At 48.5% G+C, this 25,665-nt stretch overlaps 1 protein-coding gene across 50 annotated transcripts; it reads right to left on the bottom strand.

Annotated features, from left to right (window-relative positions):
• Window positions 1-1,165: 1,165 nt before the first annotated feature.
• LOC142929155 (uncharacterized) lies at window positions 1,166-25,665 on the bottom strand. 50 transcript variants are annotated; one of them, XR_012945360.1, is made up of 13 exons: window positions 21,628-22,111; window positions 20,095-20,197; window positions 19,225-19,382; window positions 10,447-10,578; window positions 7,716-7,792; window positions 7,400-7,452; window positions 6,666-6,739; window positions 6,030-6,134; window positions 5,573-5,790; window positions 5,185-5,257; window positions 4,140-4,294; window positions 2,974-3,094; window positions 2,208-2,310 (listed from the first exon to the last, which is right to left on the bottom strand). XR_012945360.1 is itself a non-coding variant. In XM_076069799.1 (9 exons), exons 2-9 carry the CDS (start codon window positions 23,335-23,337, stop codon window positions 2,138-2,140), a joined length of 852 nt encoding a protein of 283 aa, XP_075925914.1. In that variant the 5' UTR covers window positions 23,338-23,346; window positions 25,334-25,662; the 3' UTR covers window positions 1,166-2,137. The 50 variants fall into 50 exon arrangements, 17 of the variants coding, with proteins under 17 accessions (XP_075925914.1, XP_075925913.1, XP_075925921.1 ...); XR_012945361.1 differs by having other exon boundaries at window positions 6,030-6,091; XR_012945349.1 differs by lacking the exon at window positions 7,400-7,452 and having other exon boundaries at window positions 21,628-22,113.

The raw sequence follows: 25,665 nt of genomic DNA, 5'->3' as shown, positions 1-25,665 counted from the left end.
CACTTGGATGTCTGTCGTTTCGAATGTCGACAGAGCTTAAAACCGCGTCCGTGCGGCGAGACGACTTCGTGCTGCCGCAGCTGCCGCAACTTCCGCCGTTGTGCATTCTGTTGCTAGGCGACGTAGTAGGGAAGGGGGCGTGGTGAACAAGGCCACGCCCATCGACTCGAGGAATGGTCACGTGCCCGCTCATGAACATCGCCAGTAAACGATGCACGCACTACCGCCATTCACCACTAGGTGTCGGCGCCGATAACAACGGCGAAGTGCACAACATACCCAGGTGCCGTGGGCTGAGATGACTGACTGGAAGACACACCATGGTCCCAACTGCTAACCTGGGTTTTAACCGTATAGCGCTCTGCTCGTTGTCACTGGAGGGCGACTGCCTCCAACTCCCCAGCGGCGTCCTTCACGAACCTCCTCCACAGTGGCCGATCTTGACACCGCTGGTACCAGTAATCGGCAGTCCAATCAGCTCCGCATCCTTCTGCACCACTGTATTCCATCTCCCTAGTATGTGCCACACCCATTTAGCCCTATCTATCTGGCCAAACAGAAGCTGGCATGCAGTGGCTAGGTATGCAGGCTACATGTCACCGATGGAAGTGTCCAGATCTTTCAAGGTTCTGTGGGTTCCTCGCACAATCCAGTCTGGTTAAATCCAGAATGGATCGTATGGCTAGCCTGAAGGTTTAAAAGTTACGCAGATGTTCCATTAAGAGGGCTACACGTTTCACAAGCATAGAGGGCATAACAAGCCAGGTAGCTTCTACATAGCGTTACACAGCTGATGAAAAGATGTCGCTCGACTGATTCAGAGACCTCGGCTGCCAAACCAGAGCTGGTCATAAGCGCACTGCCCAAGTACAGAGACTTCTCTACTCTCCCCACAACTCTCCCATCACTTATGAGGAGTTAATGGAGGGGAGCATGTGATGACATAAAATACCCAGGCAGGTACTTTGTTTTTGTGGGGCCAATGGCAAGGCGCTATTTCTGAAGTAGCATGCTCCAGGTTCAGCAGTAGGATCTGCAACTCTTTCTCAGTGGGAAGCAATCGCCAGATAATCCGCATACGTAGTATGGTTGACACAGACATGTAGACATGCAAAGATTCCCCCAACTCATGTACTGTACCACTAGGACTGCACTAAACAGCATCTTGGATGAAATACAATTTTATACAAAACTGTGTTGCCTTTAAGGACTAGCCTTATTCAAAATCAGTCAAATTCACTACGGGGTTGCACAAAACTTTCAACATGCAAACCATAGGATATCACATAATCCACATTCATAATTCTCAAAAAATTAATACTCAATTGAAAGTGTGCACTATTGACTTTTTAGGCTGAATTTGAAGAAATATTCTGACACAGCAGGTTGCTGGACGTATGTGGAACGTCTTTCGTACCATACATATCCAACCATGCTAATAAGTACTTAAATCAGTTCTAAATAATGTTAGTTAATGCTGGAGCACCTGGATGTAACATCTTTCAAAAACAGATATCTTGGGCCGTCATCATCCTCTTCCACACAAAAGAGAGAGAGAATAGTGCGTGAGCAACATCTTCCATTTTTAAACCATGAAACTTTCTTTAAAGTAGCAATCACAGTACAAACGTGTAGGGACTGTGTTGGATACCGTCTCCTTTACTAAAACAGATGCTCCCTGCTTCCCATCTCAATCTCTCCACTGTCAAGTGGTTCAGATGGACAAGCCTCTGAAGGAACCGGAATGGCGCAAGGGTCACGTGCGGCTGCACCGAGCCCTGCTGCAGAGAACATGGGAGAGCCCTCGTCTGCATAGACTGGCTGCTCAACACTTTTAAGATGCCCGGCGCTTGCTGTACACCTTTGTGATCACGCCATTAGTGCGGGTTCCATCCAAGGGTGAGGCGATGGGGGTGATCGCATCCCCGTTGAGACGCCAAAATAGCTTTTCTAGTGTTATTTCTTCTATCTACGTGGCTTTCCCAAAAGACCCAAATAATATTTTATTGATATTTACCAGTAAGACGTGTTTTAAGCAGCTTAAAATGTCGGCGCTACCGTCTCTCCCGTTACGAAGTTTATAGACCCGCCTCTGCACTACTGTGCACTGCAACTCTAATCCAGTGTTGTTGCGCTGCTAGGTGTCATTCAGTGGGCAGGCAGGAACATCGAGACGTCGCTGCTGGGGTTCACTCGAAGTGTGCAGCGCGTGTGGTCCTCGGTGGAGAATGGGGGTCTGGGACAAGTCCGTCGTCCACATCTTCACAGAAGAGGAATACTGTTTGGAATCGGAGACGTCCACATACGAATCTGCCAGCATCACAAAACAAATATTGGCGATGAGTAAAATTCCATCTTTGGTCACAAATTTTCTTTTGAAATGTGAAAATAAGTACATTTAACTTCACATTGTTTTAGTGTAAGTGCTCATCTCAGAAATATCCACATGCAGCTGATTGCTCACACCATTGCCGGCAGAAGGAACTCAACTGGGGGAGCTCTGGAGAGCTCCTCGAGGATTATCAATTATCTTTAAAGATGGACAGGCGTCTTGGAAAGGAAGTACCCACATGCGTATTGCCGATAAACTCGTTGCAGTGCGCCTATTTTACTGCTGGGTGGACAGGCACTGTGAATTTAGGAAACATGCTTTCACCTTTAGGTCAACCCAGCCTTAAATTAGTCTGAACCTATACTAGGTCTCCCCTAGGTCAAATCAGCCTTAAGTTAATACAAACCTAAATTGGCCCTCCCTTATGGTTTACTTTGGATACATACAAGGCACAATTATTACAACTAATACTCATAACCATACTATCCACCCTACCCCTAAATCTATTCCGAACATTTGCTCCTGTCTGTAGCCGGAAGGTTACACTTCATATGAAAGTGTATGTGCTTGTATTTTAGATGTAAATTTGCAGCATGCGTCTTGCAACGTTGTCATGTACACTCAATGGGGAGAAAACTCGCCACGCAGGAAGTTGCCCATGGTGGAAATGGAACGATGAGATGGGCTGTGTGCAGGTCGACGGGTCCTGGCATCACAGGACAATGCAGGGTGGTAAGTGGCCTTGATCAGTGACCATCATGGCTGCTGATTGAGAGCATACAGTAATGTTTCACGACGGATTACCACAACATTTTTTCTTAATAGTAGAGTTTTGTTATGGGTATAGTGCAACAAAACATTCCGTAAAAGTAATCTTCCTACAATATATACATTGCAAGCAGTATTTGAACATGACTTTCTCTAATTTTGTACAAACTTTTTGTGTTTAAAAAGGAAAACATTTCATTTCAATGTTTGTTTGCAATCTGTCCCTTTGAATATTATACGTATGGAAATTAACCAGAGAAAGCCCACAGAAACCACGGGATAACACTCAAGCTAAGTCATTCAGTACTACGTCGCATATCCGACTTGCTGGGGAGTGTGGTATAGGCATATCGGTGAAACGTTTGTATGTGACTGAACATCTATATACAATGACAGTCAATACATGCAAAGATGCTGCACTGGGTGTGGCCGGTGAATTGATCAGGACGAACATGCAACGTACTCTATGTCAAGCATTCTTGCTGTACCAAATCCTACAGGTACCATCCCATCAGCCTGCAGGCGCGTGCCCCCAGCAAACACGATGGCTCCATCTCCACAAATCCCACCAAACCCCAACTACAAACCACTGGTTCACAGGCTCATGTCACAGTGGTTATCATGCTGATTTACCCAGCAAAGCGTCACTGAGCAGTGACTATTTTTCAGAAGAGTCTTGCCAGGTTCTCACAGGAGGGGGTTACGATTGCTATGTATATTCCCAATTGAATCATTCGGGCACAATTGTTCATGAGAATAACATGACTCATGATGCCGCCACACAATGGCCTAACCTTGCGAATGACGTCACAAGATCTTTAATGTCCACTCTGAAGCAGACTGAGTGTATGTTTACAGTTAATAAACCCGCAGTATCAAATCCGAGCAGCCGCTGGATTCTAACCGCGCACCTTCGTAATAAGCGGCAAACGCACGACTGCTAGGCGGTCACCGCCCATTTGATTTTCGACCTCCCATTATCTTTGCATGAAAACAAATCACTTTGTTGACGTTTGTTTTCGCCACTAATTTCACGAACCAAATGAACCGTGACCCGGTGAATGTCACCGGAGCGCAGTGGCGACAATGGAGCCTCCAGACGGCGCTCTGCCAGAAGCGCGGAGCGAGTCCCGTGAGCCAGGCCGGCTCCAGTGCCATCACTTTCCTCACGAAGAAGCGAGACGTCTGCACCATCTCGTTCAACACCACCCAAACGCGCGTGCACAAAAGCACGCAGAGAGTGACCTTCGTTTAGAATTAAATACTGGAGGGGGCTGCTGTGGTGCAATGCCTAGCATGCTGGCCTGGCAACAGAGAGGTTGCTCGTTAGACCCTCTGGCACAGCAGTTGAAACAAATGGTCAAGTAATCTTAAATTCCCCTGCCTATCTACCAAGCGGTAAAACATATGACCAGTGTGGAAGAGTAGACCAAATATTTTGTAAAGGGGCTCTCACACGAGCATCCTCGTGGAAATTCTTTCTGCCAGCAGAGGCATGAGAAAAAGCAATATCATGACTGTGTCACAGCTCCACAATCCCAATTGTTTTGGCAAAGTGGTCAAAGAATGTTGCTAATTAAAAAGGTTGCTTATGTATTTAACACGTGGGTGTTTAGAGGCCAGAGCACTGAACTGGCACCACCGAGTACCTGAGTTTGAATCCAGGCAGCTGCCTGTGATTAAAGCGGGTTCTCAAATCGAGTGAGTTAATGGTCTCAGTCCGGTCGTCATTGACTGCACAAAATAATGCATCACATTACTGTCACTCTGCACTTTATTGGGATATATTTCCAGCTATGAGAAGTCACAACATTATTACGACTAACATTACTCCCATATGAGGAACGGGTGGGAAAGTCCTGCCCTTTACTATGTGGACGAAAGGTCAATTTAAAGGGTACAAAGTAGCTCTGTGATATCAGATTTAGTGGGCTATGATCTAACACAAGGCTTGTATTGCTCTGTAAGACACGAATGACTACTTGGGGACCCATGACATGATGGCGAGAGCACAGTCGCGGTAAATTGGGAAAATATGGAAAAAAATGCAGGTTTACGAATAAAAAACATTGCGGGTTTATTACCAATACAGTGGCTTCTTGGCATTGAGCACGGAGGTGGGTGTGGATGTGGAGCTGAAAGTCATCTCATACCTTCCTGTTCCAATAAAAAGTGTAAAATCAGAGTACTAGTCAACAGACGTCTACTGCCATTAATATCAACAAAAATATATAACACACACATTTGCATGAAATTGTCCACGTCTACAACATGGCCGTGATGAACCCAGTGAGACAGTCAAAGCTGGGGACAGCATGAAGAATCTCAGTACTGTTAGATCAGTTTCTCTGGCAAAGACACTGACACAGAAGCATGTACACATACAAAGACAAAGATACCCCATATAGCCTTTACCAAACTTTTGGAACAAGTGGTGTTTTTGCAAGAACCCATGAAGTCCGGCTGGCATACTTGGAGCTGGGTGGCCAGCACCACGCCCGGCCGCCTTCGTCTCCCAAGTGGGTATGTTTACACACCGCACCAGGTACTGATTTCAGGTTGAGTCGACATAGAGGAGGCCGAAGACCGGTTCGGATAATCGTCACTGGTGTTGGCCATGAGCGGGACCGAACTCGGGTCACCAGGTTCGTAGTGCAGCTCGCTAAGCGCTACAATACCACTCCCCACCACTGCACACATACGTACACTCACACACAAAACAAAAACACAAAGAGTCACATCGTTTATACAGGCTGCCAGGCAAGTTCTGCTGGTATGTGCCTATTAAGACTGGCAATGTGCACAAGGGGGTGGTGGGGCCAGTTCCAAGCCTAGCTCCCTTTGCTGATGTTAATACACGCTGAAACATGCACTTATTTGGAGCTGAGTCTACATACAGGAGACTCGAATTGGTTAAGATATCACTCACCACTGATGTGAGCCATGGCACGGAATCAAACTTAGGTCGCTGGATTTGTAGCCACTAGCCTCCTGCAACACATACGCCAATTTCTACACACGTACACTCAGACCCCTGAAAAAACAAACAGAAATTACCAGGGATCCAACCTCAGGTGTCAACAGTGCCAGCGTAGTGTATCTGACCCTGGCCATTGTGAACTCTTTCAGAGCAGCAGGTAGATACCCCTCTTAATCCAGGAGCTCAGCAGTGCTCACTTCATGTAGGACATAGCCATTCTGATTGCCCTGAACCACACAACCAACTTTTCTTATTCCAAGCCAAACGTTCCATTATTGCATGTAGTCAGCTGCTTCTATTTCCTTTCTCCGTGAGCTTCCATTCCGTGCCTCTTTTCTCGTCATATCCACCGTCCTCGTGTCTCGTGCCACCGCAGCCTCCCATCTCCCCCTCGGTCGCGCTCTACTCCTTTGGTGCTGCATCGGTAGCATCTCCATAGCAACTTTCCCTTACACCTCCTTTGTCTCTTCTCAACACATACCATCAAAGTCTAACCTCTCTAACCTTCGCGATAATCTCAAAAACCCCTAAGGCACATGACCACTTCGTCACATTAAAACATGAGGCAGGATGGAGAAACTGCACCTGTAAGATTCACTGTGGTGCAGTTTGGCAGCATTGGTGAAGAAACCGGACACAATGCACGGGGTTGGCATCTCCTACTCATGCAGATGGAGCGGAAAACAAGACACACAACACACACATTGGGAATAGTGACTCAAATCCAATTCTTTGGTTCTTTCAGTAAAGTCACGAAGACAGAAAAATAAAACAAAAAATAATATATCACGACGTTAGGATCGCAACACAAGCGCTGCTTCAGCAGTTCCGCTGCTGGATTATTTTTTCTGCCTGAGGACGACCGCTTGTGTTGCGATCGAAACGTGATATATATTTTTTAATTTTCTACCTACGTGACTTCACTGAAATAACCAAAGAGTATGGATTCCTGCAGTCACGAAAGACTCAAATCAAAATTAAAATCCAATTATCTGTGATTCAATTTTCGCCTTATCTGTATTTGTCCACGGGTAAGAGCAGATAATGAGAAAGTTGGCAATGTGGGAAATATCCTGGGTCAGCTGGGGATTTGATGAAGATAACGCTGCAAATAAAAATGGAAAGGAGAAGGGGAAGAGGGAGGAACTGATCAGTTGGTGGAAAAATGTGAACAGTTAGACGGGACTCTCCATGAGAAGAGCCTGAAGATCACGAAAGATGAAGAGCATCGTTCTTGGGCATCAACCCTCGGTTATAACGACGACAAGAGATGGACAAGAGCAATGAGATAAGAGTTGTCATGCAACATGTAACATTACATTTGGTTTTGCACTTCAGCCAGGCAGAGGTGGCGCAAGCCTGTGATCCAGTACTGTGGAGGCAAGAGTTGGCGTCACACAAATGTTTGTTAGAATGCAGCACAGCACAAATCTTGACGCCACCTGTTCCATCTGTATGGGAAGGAATGTTGCACTCCTCCGCACTCAGAGACTGATCTAGGCAACCATACTAAAGGAAAGTGTGCTACTTGAAGGTGAATTGCGAATAAAATTACGATGAACGCTTACAAACCACTGCATTGACATAGTTGGGAACCCAGGTAACCGCAACTACCGGTCAACCCGATATGTTTACCTGTGACACTTGGATCGGACTCGCACGAGTTCAGCCCGTGAGTCTGTCACTCCACATGGTCTCAAAGTGCCCCTAGCCTGGGCAGAAGCAGACATCGTCGGGAAGTCATCTGTACTTGTAGAACATCTCTGAGAGATGGTTGCATCCCTCCACGGTTAGGACGGTGCTCGTGTACTTGTGGTTGAAGAGCTTTGGAATTTCTGGATTAAAAGTAGAAAGTCATGGTGCAGTTCTACAATTATTTGCTTGTGTCACTGCTGGCAGAAGGGCCTCCACTCGAGAGACCGTGCAGTGGCTGGTGCACCAAGCAGTGGCGAGGCCTTTGTGTTCCTGAGGTTGGTGATCATCAGTGTTGATTTCGTCAGCATTTCACTCGTTTAGTATTCGTCTACAATAACCTGCAACATTTTAGTCAACCCATCATCTGTTTTATTTAGACATTAAAATAAACATGCCAACTAAATGAAATCCACAGAATAAGACGTTACGTAAATTCCACAGGTATTTGGTAACTAACAAAATTAACGCTCCTGTTGATACATCAGAAGCCACCGACTACTTTTACTCAGAGTTGACCTACAATAATGGGAACAAAGCAGCATGGGTCAGTATAACCGTAGCACTGAGAACCAACACGGCCTGCTCATCACATGCAATAGCACGGCATCGATACTAGCATTTTAAAGCCACGCTAGCATCAACCACACAATCAACTCAAACCTCTATATCAAAAGTAGCAGATGTAATAATCCTCAGCTCTTCTCTCTTCTTCTTGATTTGCCAATAAAAAGAATACCATGTGTAAGTATGTATGTTGAAACTTCTTTTGCACCATTCAAAGTCAACTGTGCTAATCGGAGGTGTGGAAATTTAAGGTGAATTGTGAATAAAAGTATGAAATAAAGACAATTAGGGCAGGAGATAGTGCTTTTGGAATATCGATTTGATCATCAAAAGCAGCACGACAAAGTGCCTGAATAATAAAGGTTGTTTCCAATCGGTACACATTACCCACTGTGAAAATGATCAGAAAACAATGACACTAAGCTGAAACTTATGCAAAGAACAGAGTTGCATTCTTGGGATTGCAGTGAAAGACAGATAGGGGAACATGTGATTCAGGGAACAAACAGAATCAGAGAAATCTTATTGTAGATGTAGAGGTGCTAACTACTCACTGTTCGGTAACCTGCATTGCCACTAGGTATCAAAGGGGCAGTGCAGCGCTACCTCTGTGTGAATAACGGTTGGGGTCAGACGAGGTGAACTGGATCGTAGCCACAGTTTGGTAACAACCAATCAGACAGTTCCACGTGGGAATGTGGGATTGGTTACACCTGGCCACAAACGGGTATAAGAAGGGTGAGCGCGCGAAGCGCGGGGAGTTCTCTCCCTACACGAAGACCGAAGCCCGGGCTGAAGATAGCCAGGACCCTGGACCCAGCCTTCCAGCCCTTCTGAGGGCTAAGGCTCAGCGTATCCAATGGTCAAGACCCACCGGGCCAGCAGTGGGTCAGATAGCCTCCCCTAGGTCCCAGCCGGAGGACTCTAGGATAGCGGTAGACTCGAGAGTAAGTCCCGCCAAGACAGGAAGCTGTACTTCCTTAGGTTAGCAAGAGACCTGTGTAGGTCCCGCTAAGTCTAGAGGCTGTACCTCCTTAGGTTAGCAAGAGACCTGTGTGTAGGTCCCGCTAAGTCTGGAGGCTGTGCCTCCTTAGGTTAGGAAGAGACCTGTGGGTAGGTCCCGCTAAGTCTGGAGGCTGTGCCTCCTTAGGTTAGCAAGAGACCTGTGTGTAGGTCCCGCTAAGTCTGGAGGCTGTGCCTCCTTAGGTTAGGAAGAGACCTGTGGGTAGGTCCCGCTAAGTCTAGAGGCTGTACCTTCTTAGGTGAGGGGACCGTATACCCCTTTGTGTGTTAAGGACTGTGTAAGAGAAGACAATAAAGAGTGTGCCTCATAAGAAGTGTATTTATCATTATAAACACTACATATGTATGTACAACTTCTTTCGTACAGTATAAAGCCAACCACGCCAATCAAACTGTTAAGAAAAGCAAGGAGGGGCTTAGGCTGGACACCACTCGATGGGATGATAGCCGATGGACAAAACCGGTGCCGGAATTGCAGCCAAAGAAGAAAACAAGGGCAAGACAGAGCGATGAGATTAGTTCAAGAGCGCGATGGATTGTGGCACCGCGCAGGGCAATGAGGGATGCCGATGGCATGGGGATCTGTTCATTCAGCAGTGCAGATACCAGGGCTGATGTTGACAATGTACATTTACATATACAGTACATTGACGATTAATTCTGTACAGAAAGTACAGCTGTTCCATTACGATTACTGTCAATCTTAGCTCATTACACCGAGGTTAAAACGTTCCCATATAAATAAGGTAAATTGTTCTAACTTTCTCAGCAGCCCAAGCGTAATGAATATTGGTGTACAGTGTCCACTCATGTGCTTCATCAAATATAATGGCATAGCGGGCACAAAAAACAAAACTCAATTAACCCTCGCACAGCACTCACTAAACACTACACCAGGAAGCAGAGTGCATTAGACACATTGTTTAAGGGAGGATGAGATACAATCCTGAACTGTATGACTGAAACCACTGCTGGCTGCAGGGCCTCAACTAGAGGGAACCCTAGAGAGGTGAGTGTGACAGTGAGACAGACCAAGGTGAGTGAGCAAGCGCGTGAGTCGCGAGCAAGGCAGCGTCCCTCTCACCGTTGCGTGGGGGGTCGGGCACGAGGCTGTGGCTGCCACTGCAGGTCGTGCACCCCCACGCGTAGCTCCATCGTGTGGCTGGCAAAGATAGTTGTCACCGATGGTGGCCGTGAGCAGGAATCCACCTACACCCTACACATACATAGACAGAGTTGTCATTAAAATGGATCCTCGAGTTGTATTGATTTCATGGTTTCAGCACAGCCACCAATGATTTACATCAAGACCCAGTGTGTCGCACAAGACACCCATGAGCGCACATAGAGACACAGACTCCCAATGAGTTGTGATTAAACCTGATCCTCCATTTCAGTGAGTTGATGGTCTCAGCTCAATCACCGATGACTTACGTAAAGAACAATAGACTATTCTGGAGATACGACTCCTCTACTTAGCCTGGCACCATCAGTAAACCTCATGGCACCTGGGTTTCCCCCGTGACCTTCTGCACCTAGCCTGGCACCATCAGTAAACCTCATGGCACCTGGGCTTCCCCCGTGACCTTCTGCACCTAGCCTGGCACCATCAGTAAACCTCATGGCACCTGGGTTTCCCCCGTGACCTCCTGCACCTAGCCTGGCACAATCATTAAACCCCTTGGCACCTGGGTCTGTCATATGACCTGCTGCACATTGCCTGGTAACATCAGTTAACCCATAACACCTAGGTCTGTCACGAAACCTCCTGCACCTAGCCTGGCACCATCACTCAAACCCGTGGCACCTGGGCCTGCAGAATGACCTTCTGCACCTTGCCTGGCATCATCAGTAAACCCCTTGGCACATGTGTCTGTCCAATGACCTCCTACACCAACCATGTCACAATCAGACAACCCAAAGTACCTGGGTCTATCCTGTGATCTTCTGCAGCACATAGCCTGGCATTTTCAACAACCCCTTGGCACCTGGGGTTGTCCTGTGACATCCGGTACTTAGCCTGGCACCACCAGTTAACACCTTGACACCTGGGTCTGTAGCGTGACCTCCTGCACATAGCCTCGCACAATCTATAAACCCCATGGCACAAGGATCTACCAGTTACATCCTGCACCTGGTCTGGCACCATAAGTCAACCCCTTGACACCTGGGTGTGTCCTGTGATATCCTGCACATAGCCTGGCACCACCAGTCAACCCCATGGCACAAAAGTCTGACATGTGACCTTCAGCACCACTCTTCCTGCCTGTACCCTCTCATCTCACTCTACCTCCCTCCACACACTCACCTGTCTCTCATCTCACTTTACTCCCCTCCACAAAGTGACTTGTCTCCCATTCTAGATTTGAAGTTTTCGTGACTGCAAAGATCCATACTCTTTAGTTCTTTCGGTAAAGTCACGTAGGTAAAAAATAAAATAAAACAAAAAGTGAAAACTAAATCAAATCACGGCGTTTCGGAGGCAGCACAAGCTTCCGTCATCAGGTGGCAACAGTCACAGCAAAATTACTGTGGTGAGTCGAGAGAGCTGTTTGTGACAAGAGATTATATCGGGTAAGAAGGGGGGAGGAGCCAGGGAGGACGGATGCAGGGTGGGGGGGTGTTGGGGGACGGAGATTAGAGAAGCTCCTGGGCATGGTACTCATGTACCACGGATGGGGGGGGGAGGAGAGTGGGATGAGGGACAAATTTGCACGACTGAAACATTGCACGTCAAATTTCATAGTGATGGTAGTGTGTAAGGCTGGGAGTAAAAGACCGGAGATATGAATATAAACTATAAGGCAGTTAAAGTTTAACTTGGTTAATAACATCCTTCCAATGATTGCTCAATTGCTCAACACTTTCGTCCACTCACCTACCTCTCCCCTCTCATATCACTCTAGTCCACACGCTCACCTGTTTCTCCCCTCTCCTCAATCTACTTCCCTCCACAAACTCATCCGTCTCTCCCCACTCACCCTACTCGACTCCCCTTCACACTAACCTGTCTCTCCCCTTTCATCTCTCTACGCCCCTCCACACACTCACTGTCACTCCCCTCTAATCCGACTTTACTCCCTCCACATACTCTGCTGCCTGTCCCCTCTCATCTCACTCTACTCAACTCCACATACACAACTATCGTCCACTCTCATCCCATTGTACTCCCCTCCCCACACACACAATCACTTCCCCCTCATCTCACTCTAGGCCACAATCACCTGTCTCTCTCCTTTCATCTCATTCTACTCGTCTCCCCACTCACTGTCACTCCCCTCTCATACCACTGTAGTCCCCTCCACACACTCACCTGTCTCACACCTCTCATCCCACTCTGCTCACCTCAATACACTCATCCATCTCTCCCCGCTCATCGCACTCGAAACCCTCCACACACTATCCTGCCTCTCTCCCCTCTCTTCTAACTCTACTCCCCTCCACAAACTCACCTGTCTCTCCCTTATCGTCTAACTATACTACACTCCACACTCACCAGTCTCTCCCCTCATTTCCATGTACTCCCCTCCACACACTCACTGTCGCTCCTCTTGAATCCCCCTCTACGCCGCTCCACAAACTCCGCTTCCTCTGTACTCTCTCATCCACTGTGCTCCCCTCCCCACACTCACTAGGCTCTCACCTTTCATCTCACTCTACTCCCCTCACACACTAATCCATCTCTCTCCCCTCATCTCACTCTAGGCCACATTCAGCTGTCTCTCTCCCCTCTCATCTTACTCTAGGCCACACTCAGCTGTCTCTCTCTCCTCTCACTCGAGGCCACACTCAGCTGTCTCTCTCTCCTCTCATCTCATTCTACTCCTCTCCCCACACTCACTGTCACTCCCCTCGCATACCACTGCAGTCCCCTCCACACACTCCCCTGCCTCTACCCTTTCACCTCACTCGACTCCACTCCACACACTCACCTGTCTCGCCTCTTTCATCTAACTCTACTCCCTACCATACACTAACCTGTCTCCCCCTCTCATCCCACTCTACTCCCCTCCACGAACTCACTTGTCTCTCCCGTCTCATTTCACTCTAGTCCACACTCATCTGTATCTCCCATCTCATCTCACTACTCCTCTCCATACACTCACTGTCACTCCCCTCTCATCCCACTCTACTCCCCTGCCTCTCCCCTTTCATCTAGCACAACTACCCTCGACACTCACCTGTCTCCTCTCATACCACTCGACTCCGCTCCACACTCACCTAACCCCTCTCATCCCACTCTACTCCCTCAACAAACTCACCTGACCCTCTCATCTCACTCTACTCACCTTCACACACTCACCCGTCTCTCCCCTCTCATCTCACTCTACTCCCCTCCACACTCACCAGTCTCTCCCCTCATCCTAATGTTCTCCCCTCCACACACTCAGTCACTCCTCTCTCATCCCACTGTACTCTCCTCCACACACTCACCTGCCTCTCCACTTCCAACTTACTCTACTCCTCTCCACACACTCACCTGTCTCGCCCCTTTTATCTAACTCTACTCCCTACCATACACTAACCTGTTTCTCCCCTCTCATCTCACTCTAGGCCACAATCACCTGTCTCTCTCCTTTCATCTCATTCTACTCCTCTCCCCACTCACTGTCATTCCCCTCTCATACCACTGTAGTCCCCTCCACACACTCACCTGTCTCACCCCTCTCATCCCACTCTGCTCACCTCAATACACTCATCCATCTCTCCCTGCTCATTGCACTCGAAACCCTCCACACACTATCCTGCCTCTCTCCCCTCTCTTCTAACTCTACTCCCCTCCACAAACTCACCTGTCTCTCCCTTATCGTCTAACTATACTACACTCCATACTCACCAGTCTCTCCCCTCATTTCCATGTACTCCCCTCCACACACTCATTGTCGCTCCTCTTGAATCCCCCTCTACGCCGCTCCACAAACTCCGCTTCCTCTGTACTCTCTCATCCACTGTGCTCCCCACCCCACACTCACTAGGCTCTCCCCTTTCATCTCACTACTCGCCTCCACACACTAATCCATCTCTCTCCCGTCATCTCACTTTAGGCCACACTCAGCTGTCTCTCTCCTCTCTCATCTCACTCGAGGCCGCACTCAGCTGTCTCTCTCCTCTCTCATCTCACTCTAGGCCACACTCAGCTGTCTCTCCCCTCATCTCACTCTAGGCCACACTCAGCTGTCTCTCTCCCCTCATCTCACTCTAGGCCACACTCAGCTGTCTCTCTCCTTCATCTCATTCTACACCTCTCCCCACATTCACTGTCACTCCCCTCTCATACCACTGTAGTCCCCTCCACACACTCCCCTGCCTCTACCCTTTCACCTCACTCGACTCCACTCCACACACTCACCTGTCTCGCCCCTTTCATCTAACTCTAATCCCTACCATACACTAACTTGTCTCCCCCTCTCATCCCACTCTACTCCCCTCCACAAACTCACTTGTCTCTCCCCTCTCATCTCACTCTAGTCCACACTCATCTGTATCTCCCATCTCATCTCACTACTCCTCTCCATACACTCACTGTCACTCCCCTCTCATCCCACTGTACTCCCCTCCACAAACTCACCCATCTCTCCCCTCTCATCTCACTCAAATCTGCTCCACACTCACCTGTCTCTCCCCTCATCTCAATGTACTCCTCTCCACACACTCACAGTCACTAACCTCTCATCCCACTGTACTCCCCCCCCCCAACACACTCCCCTGCCTCTCCCCTTTGACCTCACTCTACTCCACTCCACATACTCACCTGTCTCCCCCTCGCATCCCAATCTACTCCCCTCCACAAAGTCACCCATCTCTCCCCGCTCATCTCTCTCTACTCCTCTCCACACACTATCCTGCCTCTCTCCCCTCTCCTCTAACTCTACTCCCCTCCACAAACTCACCTGTCTCTACCCTCTCTTCTCACTCCACTCTGCTCCACACTCACCAGTCTCTCCCCTCAATTCAATGTACTCACCTCCACACACTCACTGTCGCTCCTCTCGAATCCCACTCTACGCCCCTCCACACACTCTGCTTCCTATGTCCCCTATCATCCACTGTACTCCTCTCCACACACTCACCTATCTCTCCCCTCTCATCTCACTACTCCTCACAACACACTGCCCTGTCTCCCCCTCTCATCCCATTCTACTCCCCTTAATAAACTCATCCCTCTCTCCCCGCTCATCCCCCTCGACGCCCCTCCACACACTCTGCTTCCTCTGTCCCCTCTCATCCACTGTACTCCACCTCCACACACTTCCCTGCCTCTTCCCTTTCACCTCACTCTTCTCCACTCCAGACTCACCTGTCTCCCCCTCTCAACCCACTCGACTCCGCTCCACACACTCACCTTTCTCACCCACCTCATTCCAGTCCATGCCCCTCCACACACTCCTCTGCCTCCTACCTCTCATCTCACTCTACTGCTCTCCATAAATTCACTTGTCTCTCCCCAATCAACCCATTCACTCTACTCCCCATCACATGCAAGAACCTGTCTCTACCCTCTCATCTCACTCTAGGCCACACTCGCCTGTTTTTACCCTCATCCCACTGTACTCCCCTCCCCACACTCACCGTCACTCCCCTCTTATCCAACTGTACTACTCTCCACACACTCCCCTGCCTCTCTTTGAACTCTACTCCCCTCCACAAACTCACCTGTGTCTCCCTTATCATCTAACTATACTACACTCCACACTCACCAGTCTCTCCCCTCATTTCCATGTACTCCCCTCCACACACTCACTGTCGCTCCTCTTGAATCCCCCTCAACGCCGCTCCACAAACTCCGCTTCCTCTGTACTCTCTCATCCACTGTGCTCCCCTCTCCACACTCACTAGTCTCTCCCCTTTCATCTCACTCTACTCCCCTCACACACTAATCCATCTCTCTCCCCTCATCTCACTCTAGGCCACACTCAGCTGTCTCTCTCCCCTCTCATCTTACTCTAGGCCACACTCAGCTGTCTCTCTCTCCTCTCATCTCACTCGAGGCCACACTCAGCTGTCTCTCTCTCCTCTCATCTCATTCTACTCCTCTCCCCACACTCACTGTCACTCCCCTCTCATACCACTGCAGTCCCCTCCACACACTCCCCTGCCTCTACCCTTTCACCTCACTCGACTCCACTCCACACACTCACCTGTCTCGCCTCTTTCATCTAACTCTACTCCCTACCATACACTAACCTGTCTCCCCCTCTCATCCCACTCTACTCCCTTCCACGAACTCACTTGTCTCTCCCGTCTCATCTCACTCTAGTCCACACTCATCTGTATCTCCCATCTCATCTCACTACTCCTCTCCATACACTCACTGTCACTCCCCTCTCATCCCACTCTACTCCCCTGCCTCTCCCCTTTCATCTAGCGCTACTACCCTCGACACTCACGTGTCTCCTCCTCTCATACCACTCGACTCCGCTCCACACTCACCTAACCCCTCTCATCCCACTCTACTCCCTCAACAAACTCACCTGACCCTCTCATCTCACTCTACTCACCTTCACACACTCACCCGTCTCTCCCCTCTCATCTCACTCTACTCCCCTCCACACTCACCAGTCTCTCCCCTCATCCTAATGTTCTCCCCTCCACACACTCAGTCACTCCTCTCTCATCCCACTGTACTCTCCTTCACACACTCACCTGCCTCTCCACTTCCAACTTACTCTACTCCTCTCCACACACTCACCTGTCTCGCCCCTTTTATCTAACTCTACTCCCTACCATACACTAACCTGTCTCCCCCTCTCATCTCACTCTAGGCCACAATCACCTGTCTCTCTCCTTTCATCTCATTCTACTCCTCTCCCCATTCACTGTCACTCCCCTCTCATACCACTGTAGTCCCCTCCACACACTCACCTGTCTCACCCCTCTCATCTCACTCTACTCCCCTCACACACCAATCCATCTCTCTCCCCTCATCTCACTTTAGGCCACACTCAGCTGTCTCTCTCCTCTCATCTCACTCTAGGCCACACTCAGCTGTCTCTCTCCTCTCTCATCTCACTCGAGGCCACACTCAGCTGTCTCTCTCTCCTCTCATCTCACTCGAGGCCGCACTCAGCTGTCTCTCTCCCCTCTCATCTTACTCTAGGCCGCACTCAGCTGTCTCTCTCCTCTCTCATCTCTAGGCCACACTCAGCTGTCTCTCTCCCCTCTCATCTCACTCGAGGCCACACTCAGCTGTCTCTCTCCTCTCTCATCTCTAGGCCACACTCAGCTGTCTCTCTCTCCTCTCATCTCACTCGAGGCCACACTCAGCTGTCTCTCTCCCCTCTCATCTCACTCTAGGTCACACTCAGCTGTCTCTCTCCTTCATCTCATTCTACTCCTCTCCCCACACTCACTGTCACTCCCCTCTCATACCACTGCAGTCCCCTCCACACTCCCCTGCCTCTACCCTTTCACCTCACTCGACTCCACTCCACACACTCGCATGTCTCGCCCCTTTCATCTAACTCTACTCCCTACCATACACTAACCTGTCTCCCCCTCTCATCCCACTCTACTCCCCTCCACGAACTCACTTGTCTCTCCCGTCTCATCTCACTCTAGTTCACACTCATCTGTATCTCCCATCTCATCTCACTACTCCTCTCCATACACTGTCACTCCCCTCTCATCTCACTCAAATCCGCTCCACACTCACCTGTCTCTCCCCTCATCTCAATGTACTCCTCTCCACACACTCACAGTCACTAACCTGTCATCCCACTGTACTCCCCTCACACACTCCCCTGCCTCTCCCCTTTGACCTCACTCTACTCCACTCCACATACTCATCTGTCTCCCCCTCTCATCCCAATCTACTCCCCTCCACAAAGTCACCCGTCTCTCCCCGCGCATCTCTCTCTACTCCTCTCCACACACTATCCTGCCTCTCTCCCCTCTCTTCTAACTCTACTCTGCTCCACACTCACCAGTCTCTCCCCTCATTTCAATGTACTCACCTCCACACACTCACTGTCGCTCCTCTCGAATCCCACTCTACGCCCCTCCACACACTCTGCTTCCTATGTCCCCTATCATCCACTGTACTCCTCTCCACACACTCACCTATCTCTCCCCTCTCATCTCACTACTCCTCACAACACACTGCCCTGTCTCCCCCTCTCATCCCACTCTATTCCCCTCAATAAACTCATCCCTCTCTCCCCGCTCATCCCTCTCTACGCCCCTCCACACACTCTCCTTCCTCTGTCCCCTCTCATCCACTGTACTCCACCTCCACACACTTCCCTGACTCTCCCCTTCTATCTTACGCTACTCCTCTCCAAACACTCACCTGTCACCCACTCTCGTCCCACTCGACACCTCTCCACACACTCCCCTGTCTCTCCCCTCTCATCCCACTCGATTCGCCCCCACAAACTCACCTGTCGCTCCCCTCTAATCCCACTAGACTCCCATCCACACAATTGTATCTTACCTCTCATCTCACTGTACCCCTCCACACACTCCCCTGCCTCTCCCTTTTCACCTCCCTCGAATCAGCTCCACACACTCACCTGTCTCACCCCTCTCATTCCCCTCTACTCCCCTCAGAAAAATCACCTGTCTCCTCTCATCTCACTCTACTCTCCTCCACACACTCAACTGCCTCTCCTCTCTCATCCCACTCTACTCCCCTCCACAAACTCACCCGTCTCTCCCCGCTCATCTCACTCTACTCAGCTCTACACTCACCAGTCACTCCCCTCATCTCAATGTACTCCCCTCCACACACTCACTGTCGCTCCTCTGGAATCCCACTCTACGCCCCTCCACACACTCTGCTTCCTCTGTCCCCGCCCATCCCACTCTACTCTCCTCCACACACTCCCCTTCCATCTTACTCTACTCCCCTCCACAAACTCACCTGTTTCTTCCCTGCGAGTTTGCGTTGCATTGTAGCCATGCCAGCTGCCCCGGGGAGCGCCAGGACCTGCGCGCAGTTCCAGGTAGGCGAGTGGCGCCGCTGGTGTTGAGTTCCCACCACACTCGCCGCGCCACAGCTGGGTGCAGACCCCAGCTGCGCTGTAGGGGCGGGGGGCAGACACAGAGAGAAGCAGATGCTCGCCGATTGATTCGCTGCTGGGTGGACGACGTGGCAGCGCATCGACGTGCAGAGGGGGAGCGCAGGAGGGAGGAACAGGATCAGGATCTGCCCGAGCAGACTCCCACTCCCACCACAGGGAGTTCATGGAATATTCTTGATTCCTCACAGGATACGGTTGTTCTTGCTCTATTTCACCCTTGCAAATGCTTCCAAGCTCCTCTCTCGAGTCCTCACCTGGTGACATAAAATCAACTCTGGGACACTTAAGAATCGTGTCTGGTTCACAGGTGTGTTTCTGGGTCGTGCCGCGAGGCGTGGTTCAGCACGATGAGCGACGTCTTGCTCCACGTGTTGGGAGCTCGTGCAGGAACTGTGGGGAAGGCGGTGTTGGTGGGCGGGGACAATCGGGGTGGGACGGCTTCACGAGTAGCGAGACAACATATAATGAGGACGCCTGTCTCCACGGCTGCATCGCATCGTAACAGCAATGCCGGCGATTGAACTAAGACACCGTGAGGCGGGTGCCGCCACATTTGGATGTTTGACGACAAATTCCATTACTCGTCACAGATTAGCATCATGTGGGAGGAAACCGGAGACCCCGGGAGAAAACCTGCCATGTGTAAGTGGAGACAAGAGGCTGATATTTAGGAATCCACTGCACATGTATCACGTGTCGCTGTGCACCACCTGCCCTTCCCGCACGCGTTCTGGGAGTAGTCGGTGAGCCGGTGGCTCCACGCGCCGGCGACGATCGTGCAGATCGACTCTCCGCCACCGGGGGGTCCTGGTCCTGAAACAACAACAACAAACACGAAGATTCCCCCATAGCCTCAATGCTACGTTGGGGCAAGTGCCGAGTTGAAACCACGTGCTGAGTTTGTATGGTGTCTCCCTTTTTTGCAGAGTGTAGAGTGTGAGCGAGTATATATGTGTTTGGGAGCGTGTCTGAGTGTGTGATAATGTACAAGTGTTTGCGAGTGGGGAGCAGTAGCGTAGTGGCGTGAACCCAGCGAACCGAGTTCTATTCCTGCTCACGACCATTATCAGTGACAAATATACAAACCTGTTCCGAGCCTCCCCTAAATCAGCCTTAAATGAGTACAGGCAGTTCCTGGGTTACGGAAGACCCGACTTTATGAAAATGAAATTTGATTTAAAGCTTTCGTGACTGCAGGGATTCATATTCTTGGTTCTTTTAGTGAGAATTTTATTGTTTTATGAAAATGCTCTGATAAATGCATAAAAAAATTAAGATGCAGAAATGTTTGCATAAGTTAAGCGCAAATAGTGCAGCGCGGTGAGGTTGCGGATGAATACCGCGGAGGGACGCATAAGGCACGCCTCCTTCACCAAGCCCCACCACGATTATGGGCAATGTAATTTTTGTATACCATTACATTATTGTTTGTTCTCTATGCTTCGAATTATCTTTTCCCCCATGTTTCTATTGTTAGGTTTTTACTGTATTTAATGTGCGTGCATGTGTGTGCGTGTGTATGTAAAGTCTAGGCCTAGCCTAATGCACGGTAAACAAACATTCGGAAGTGACTGCTTTCTGTTAACGATTTTTATTAAAATGTTTCGTGGTATTCATAAACAATTGGATCCAGAATATGTCCCATTAGTTTAATTATGGGTAGTGTTATTCGATTAAATGAAAAACGAATATGAAGTGCAGAGTATGTAGAGCAATAGAATATAGGTAGCAATAGAAAACAGCACAATACAGTCCTGAGGGAAAACGAACTAGTATTCAGGTAGGGGAGGCACAACTATTTCTGGCTATTGGATTTTAGCTTTAATTCAGGGACAAATTGTTCAATTACTGACATATGGAAAATTCGGGTTACGGATCGTTCTCAGGAACCTAACCCTTTCGTAACCCGGGGACGACATGTACCTGGTGCTGTGTGTAAAACATCAGCACTGGGGAGACTAAGCCAGGTGTGGTGTTGGCCACCCACCCTCTCGTGTGATGTGTCGACCTTCACAGGTGCTCTCGAACAGCACTTTTCCCAGGTAGCGTGTGTCTGCAGATTGCCCGATATGATATAATCACAACTTTCTGGACCACAGAGGACACGTGCTGCAGGATTGGAAGGATACCTTAGTGGTCCCCCTCTATAAGGGGGACCGTACTACCGGAGCATCTTCCTACTCAGCGTGCCGGGAAAGGTCCTAGCAAAAAAATGTTCAACATCGCCCTCTCGCCAAACACACCGAGGAAAGGCTTGCAGTGCCCGAGTGTGGCTTCAGACGGGGCGGCCTGCACGGATGTAGTATTCTCTGTCCGTCTGCTATAGCAGCAGCAGCAGCAGATGCAGCCAAAGCAGCTCCACTTCTCAGGAAGAAATGTGAACTTGGCTTCCGATGAGGTGGACTCGCCATGTTCATGATGCAGGTGGTGTCCACCTCCATGAAAACAACCCCTCAGTGTAATAGGGTTTTTCCCCTTTTTTCTGGCACCGAAACTGAAACCTATTTACAAGGATTCATGTCTGGTCGAGCACCAATTGGGTCGAGGCTCGAAAGAAAGCCGTCCCTTGGTGTGGACCAATCAGTTTCAAGGACAATGCATATATTATCATAGTATGTTTTCCTGTTTGCATTTTGACTGCAAGTATTGTGGTTAATGCAGACATGGATCCTTGTAAAAAGGTTTCAGTTTCGTTGCCAAAAAAAAGGGGAAAAACCCTATTATTATATTTTGGTACTGGCAAAGGAGGTCTAATGATGAAGATGCTAACCCCTCAGTGTTTAATGGCAGCAGTAGTAGAGGAAGGCACGCCATAAAGGAGCGCGCGTGACAGAGGGGAGCACAGAAATTGTTATAACAGTTTATTATAGTCATGAATAATGTTACCACCTTCGAAATATTATCGTTGTTTATCAAGTAGAATGCAATGTTGTTAATTTTATCATAGTTTATTGTTCTAAACAATGTTAAGAATGTTATAAAGGTTGTCAATGTTGATATAGAAGAATGCAATGTTGTTAATGTCGATTTAGTTCATAATACAGTTGACTCAATTATCCGCTTGCGATTTATCCCATTTGAGGATTAACCACGCACCTGATATTGACACAAATTAATAACTCATGGATGTTTCCCTTAATCCCAAATTAATAATCTAAAAACAGTGATACACTTATTCATGGAAATGTTTATTACAAGTCACGTGCTCCGGTTAATCTGAAATCCATGTGATCGCCCCTACGGTACTTTAGTTGCATATCTTTACAACAGTGGGCGGAGTTTGATGTTGATTGGCGTGGCTCTGCTTCTGTCCACTTAGTGGGCCGAGTCTTCTGCGCGGGAGCAGGAAAGTTATCCCTGAGCATGTGCATCGTTCGGTCGATCGTTAGCATTCGTTCTAAATCAAATACTTTTGTAACAAAAAACAAGATCAATACATTCTTTACTAAAAAAATGTTGTTCATTAACAAACTCAATTTCCTTAACTTAAACATAATGTATATCTATATTAGTGGTTTTTGGCAAAGAGATCCACGTAAAATGGATATTTTTGGATGGTCCGCAATTTTTTATTAGCCATGGCTGTCCTCGGCATTAGCACGGATAGTCAAGAGGCTACTGTATTGTAATATATGTTACCATTTATCAATGTTGATATAGTAAAATGCAATGTTAATGGGGGAGAACATACAAACTCCACGCTCTCTTATACTCACTCTTATATTCACTCACTCAACCTCTTGCATACTCACACTGCGGAATAGCGGGCGAACATACAGAATCCACATGCTCTGATACTCACTCGCACACACACACACGCTCTTACCAAATAAATACATTAATTTTAAAAATGTAAAGGTGCAACCCTGGAATTGCTTGCTCACGTCACTGTTGGTGGAAGGGGCCTCCAGTAGAAGGAGCTCTAGTAGGAAAGCCGTGATCCAGCAGTACATTGAACATCGCTGTAAATAGAAATGTGGCACCCATGAAATCATAGAAGTCATGTTACCGGCTTCCTGGACTACCTGGGACAGCTTTCCCTGACACTCCCCACCGGCTCGCGGTTGACGACGCACTGACAAACCAGAGTGACTATGCCAATATAGTAAACCTTCTCTATTCACGAGGGTTACAGCCTTGTGTTGCAGTCGAAACGTCGCGAGAATTTTATTGTTTTATATATATTTTATTGTTTCCCTTCAACGTGACTTTACCGAAAGAACCAAGAATATGTAGAAATCTTGTTCACAGTAAAAATGTGATAGTTATTGATAAGAGAACACAGCACTGGGGGGCGATAGCCGCAACACTTTCCCTGATTGCATTCGCCTCATTCTTGATGGATCTCACAGTCCACGCCAAAATGTCGGCCTATCACAGACGTGCTCTCGAGTGCTAAAATGATAACTGTGCGTTGTTGTTATCAAACACCTGCATCTCCCGATGAGTCGTCCACCTGAATTCCTCACCATCTCCATTGTCATCAAATCATCATGAAAGGTAATAAAAACGAATTGTCATTCATATTTTATTATTTATTGTAGACAGTGGTATTAAACATTTACTATTCCCCCCTATGTTCACTCGTGCCAGGAACGCAACCCCATTTTTCCTGGTCAACAAGGTTTCTACATTCGCGCGCGTTTTCAAGAACATAACCCTTGTGGTTTGAGAGGGTTTACTGTCCATATTTTATCCTGGAAGAAGCCAGTGTTATTGACGAATGCGTCCATGTATTTGTTGTTGTGCTTGTGTACCACTGCCAAAGTAGAAACACCAAGTCATTCGCTGTGCGGTGTGTACATGAGAGCAAACAGTCGGTGCGGTAGACCAAAATTGTTAACATGGGTGAGGGAATGAATCTGACTGCTCACCCTTCATCTAGATGAATCATCGATTGTGCATTTCATATATTGTACCGTCAAAATACACGACTGCATTCTTCTTCAGGGTCATTGTCAATGACGCGACACAACTGGGTGGGATCGTTTTGCATTAGTTCACCGATTTCAGGCTCACAGCCTTGCAGGTCAATGCCGCGCAAAGAACACATTGGCAGTTCAAACGTCTTTTGTGCATTCCATGTCGCCTTGGGTCTCATAAAGCCATCCTCACTGTCGATGTGATGGTAATGTCTGTCACTAATGGCTTCTCTAGGCCAGTGGTTCGCAACCGGGGGGGGGGGGGAGTACGTGAGGTGATTTATAAATGTGTGAAATTATAGCAAACATGAGTCACTGGTGAATAATCACGTATGAATCTGCCAATAGAAAATTACGACGCTAACATCGAAGTCCATATCGTGACCTAGATCGGTATAAAAGACCTTTCTAAATAAATTATCAACAATGTTGTTTCCAAAAGTAACCAGCGAGCGCGAACAAATTACGCCGTTGATTTGTTTATTCGCTTACAAGTTACTGGCTAGTTAGGGATACCTCACAAAATGGACAACTGGTTAACATTGACGTCCATTAGTCATACATTTATTTCTCAGAGCCGTGATGGGTCAGGCAAGCGAGGGTAATCGGTTGAAACACAATTCTAAAAGAGGGCTAATAGTAGCCAGAGAAGGTTGCATTCTTTTTAAACGAATCTAGACAGAATATATTCAAACCTACGAACATAAATGTACAAAAGACACTTAAATTGACGACTTGGTTAAGTTTGACTTTTAAACGCTTATCTTAACACTTGTTTTCGATAGAAAGTAAAATAAACATTGAGTGAACCTCTAGGTGGGGGGAGGGGGTAACGCGCAAAACGATTCTGTGATATTTCCATTTGTCCCGCCAAAATACTGTACACGTGAGTTTTACTCAAACTTGCCGCTACCAAAAACTGCAGCCCTTAAGCGTCGGGCACAAAGAGAAGACTACATACCTGATATATAAAATCTATATGTAACACAACAATAATATATGCATAGTCAAGAGCTTACTTACCGACCGCTGTTGTTTGCGAGGGCTGGCAATTTGCGATGGCGGCCCTGCCCGCCGATCCTCGGGTGTGGGTGGGGTGGCTCACACCACGCCCGGCCGCCTTTGTCTCCCCGGTGGCGATGTTTACACACCGTACTCATTTGATGCCGAGTCGACCTCGGAGTGTCCCAGGACCACCTCGTACAATCGTCACCCGTGTTGGCCGTGAGCGGGAGTCGCGAGTAGCTCCCCACGCGCCGCCATGACAGTTTCGCCACCAACACCACGTGGCCCCCACCTGGGTCACGTGCTCAGGCGGCGCGTGCTCCGGCGGCACGCGCAGCACAGGAGATTGAGAAT

The sequence above is a fragment of the Petromyzon marinus genome, chromosome 25 (genome assembly GCF_048934315.1).
Source record: "Petromyzon marinus isolate PM22_M1 ecotype Great Lakes invasive population chromosome 25, UKy_Petmar_22M1.pri1.0, whole genome shotgun sequence".
Taxonomy (NCBI): domain Eukaryota; kingdom Metazoa; phylum Chordata; class Hyperoartia; order Petromyzontiformes; family Petromyzontidae; genus Petromyzon; species Petromyzon marinus.
The sequence above is the reverse complement of the archived record's forward strand: the minus strand, read 5'-3'. Positions and strand labels throughout refer to the sequence as shown.

What these genes read in the sequence shown, in the direction of transcription:
- LOC142929155 (XM_076069794.1), bottom strand. Translation starts at nt 21,825, where the DNA reads ATGGAGGTGGACACCACCTGCATCATGAACATGGCGAGTCCACCTCAT. An exon ending in GTCCGATCCAAGTGTCACAG is followed by an intron (nt 6,740 to 7,715) that starts GTAAACATATCG and finishes CTGCATGAGTAG; the next exon opens with GAGATGCCAACCCCGTGCAT. An exon ending in CACCACAGTGAATCTTACAG is followed by an intron (nt 2,311 to 6,665) that starts GTGCAGTTTCTC and finishes TGATGCTGGCAG; the next exon opens with ATTCGTATGTGGACGTCTCC.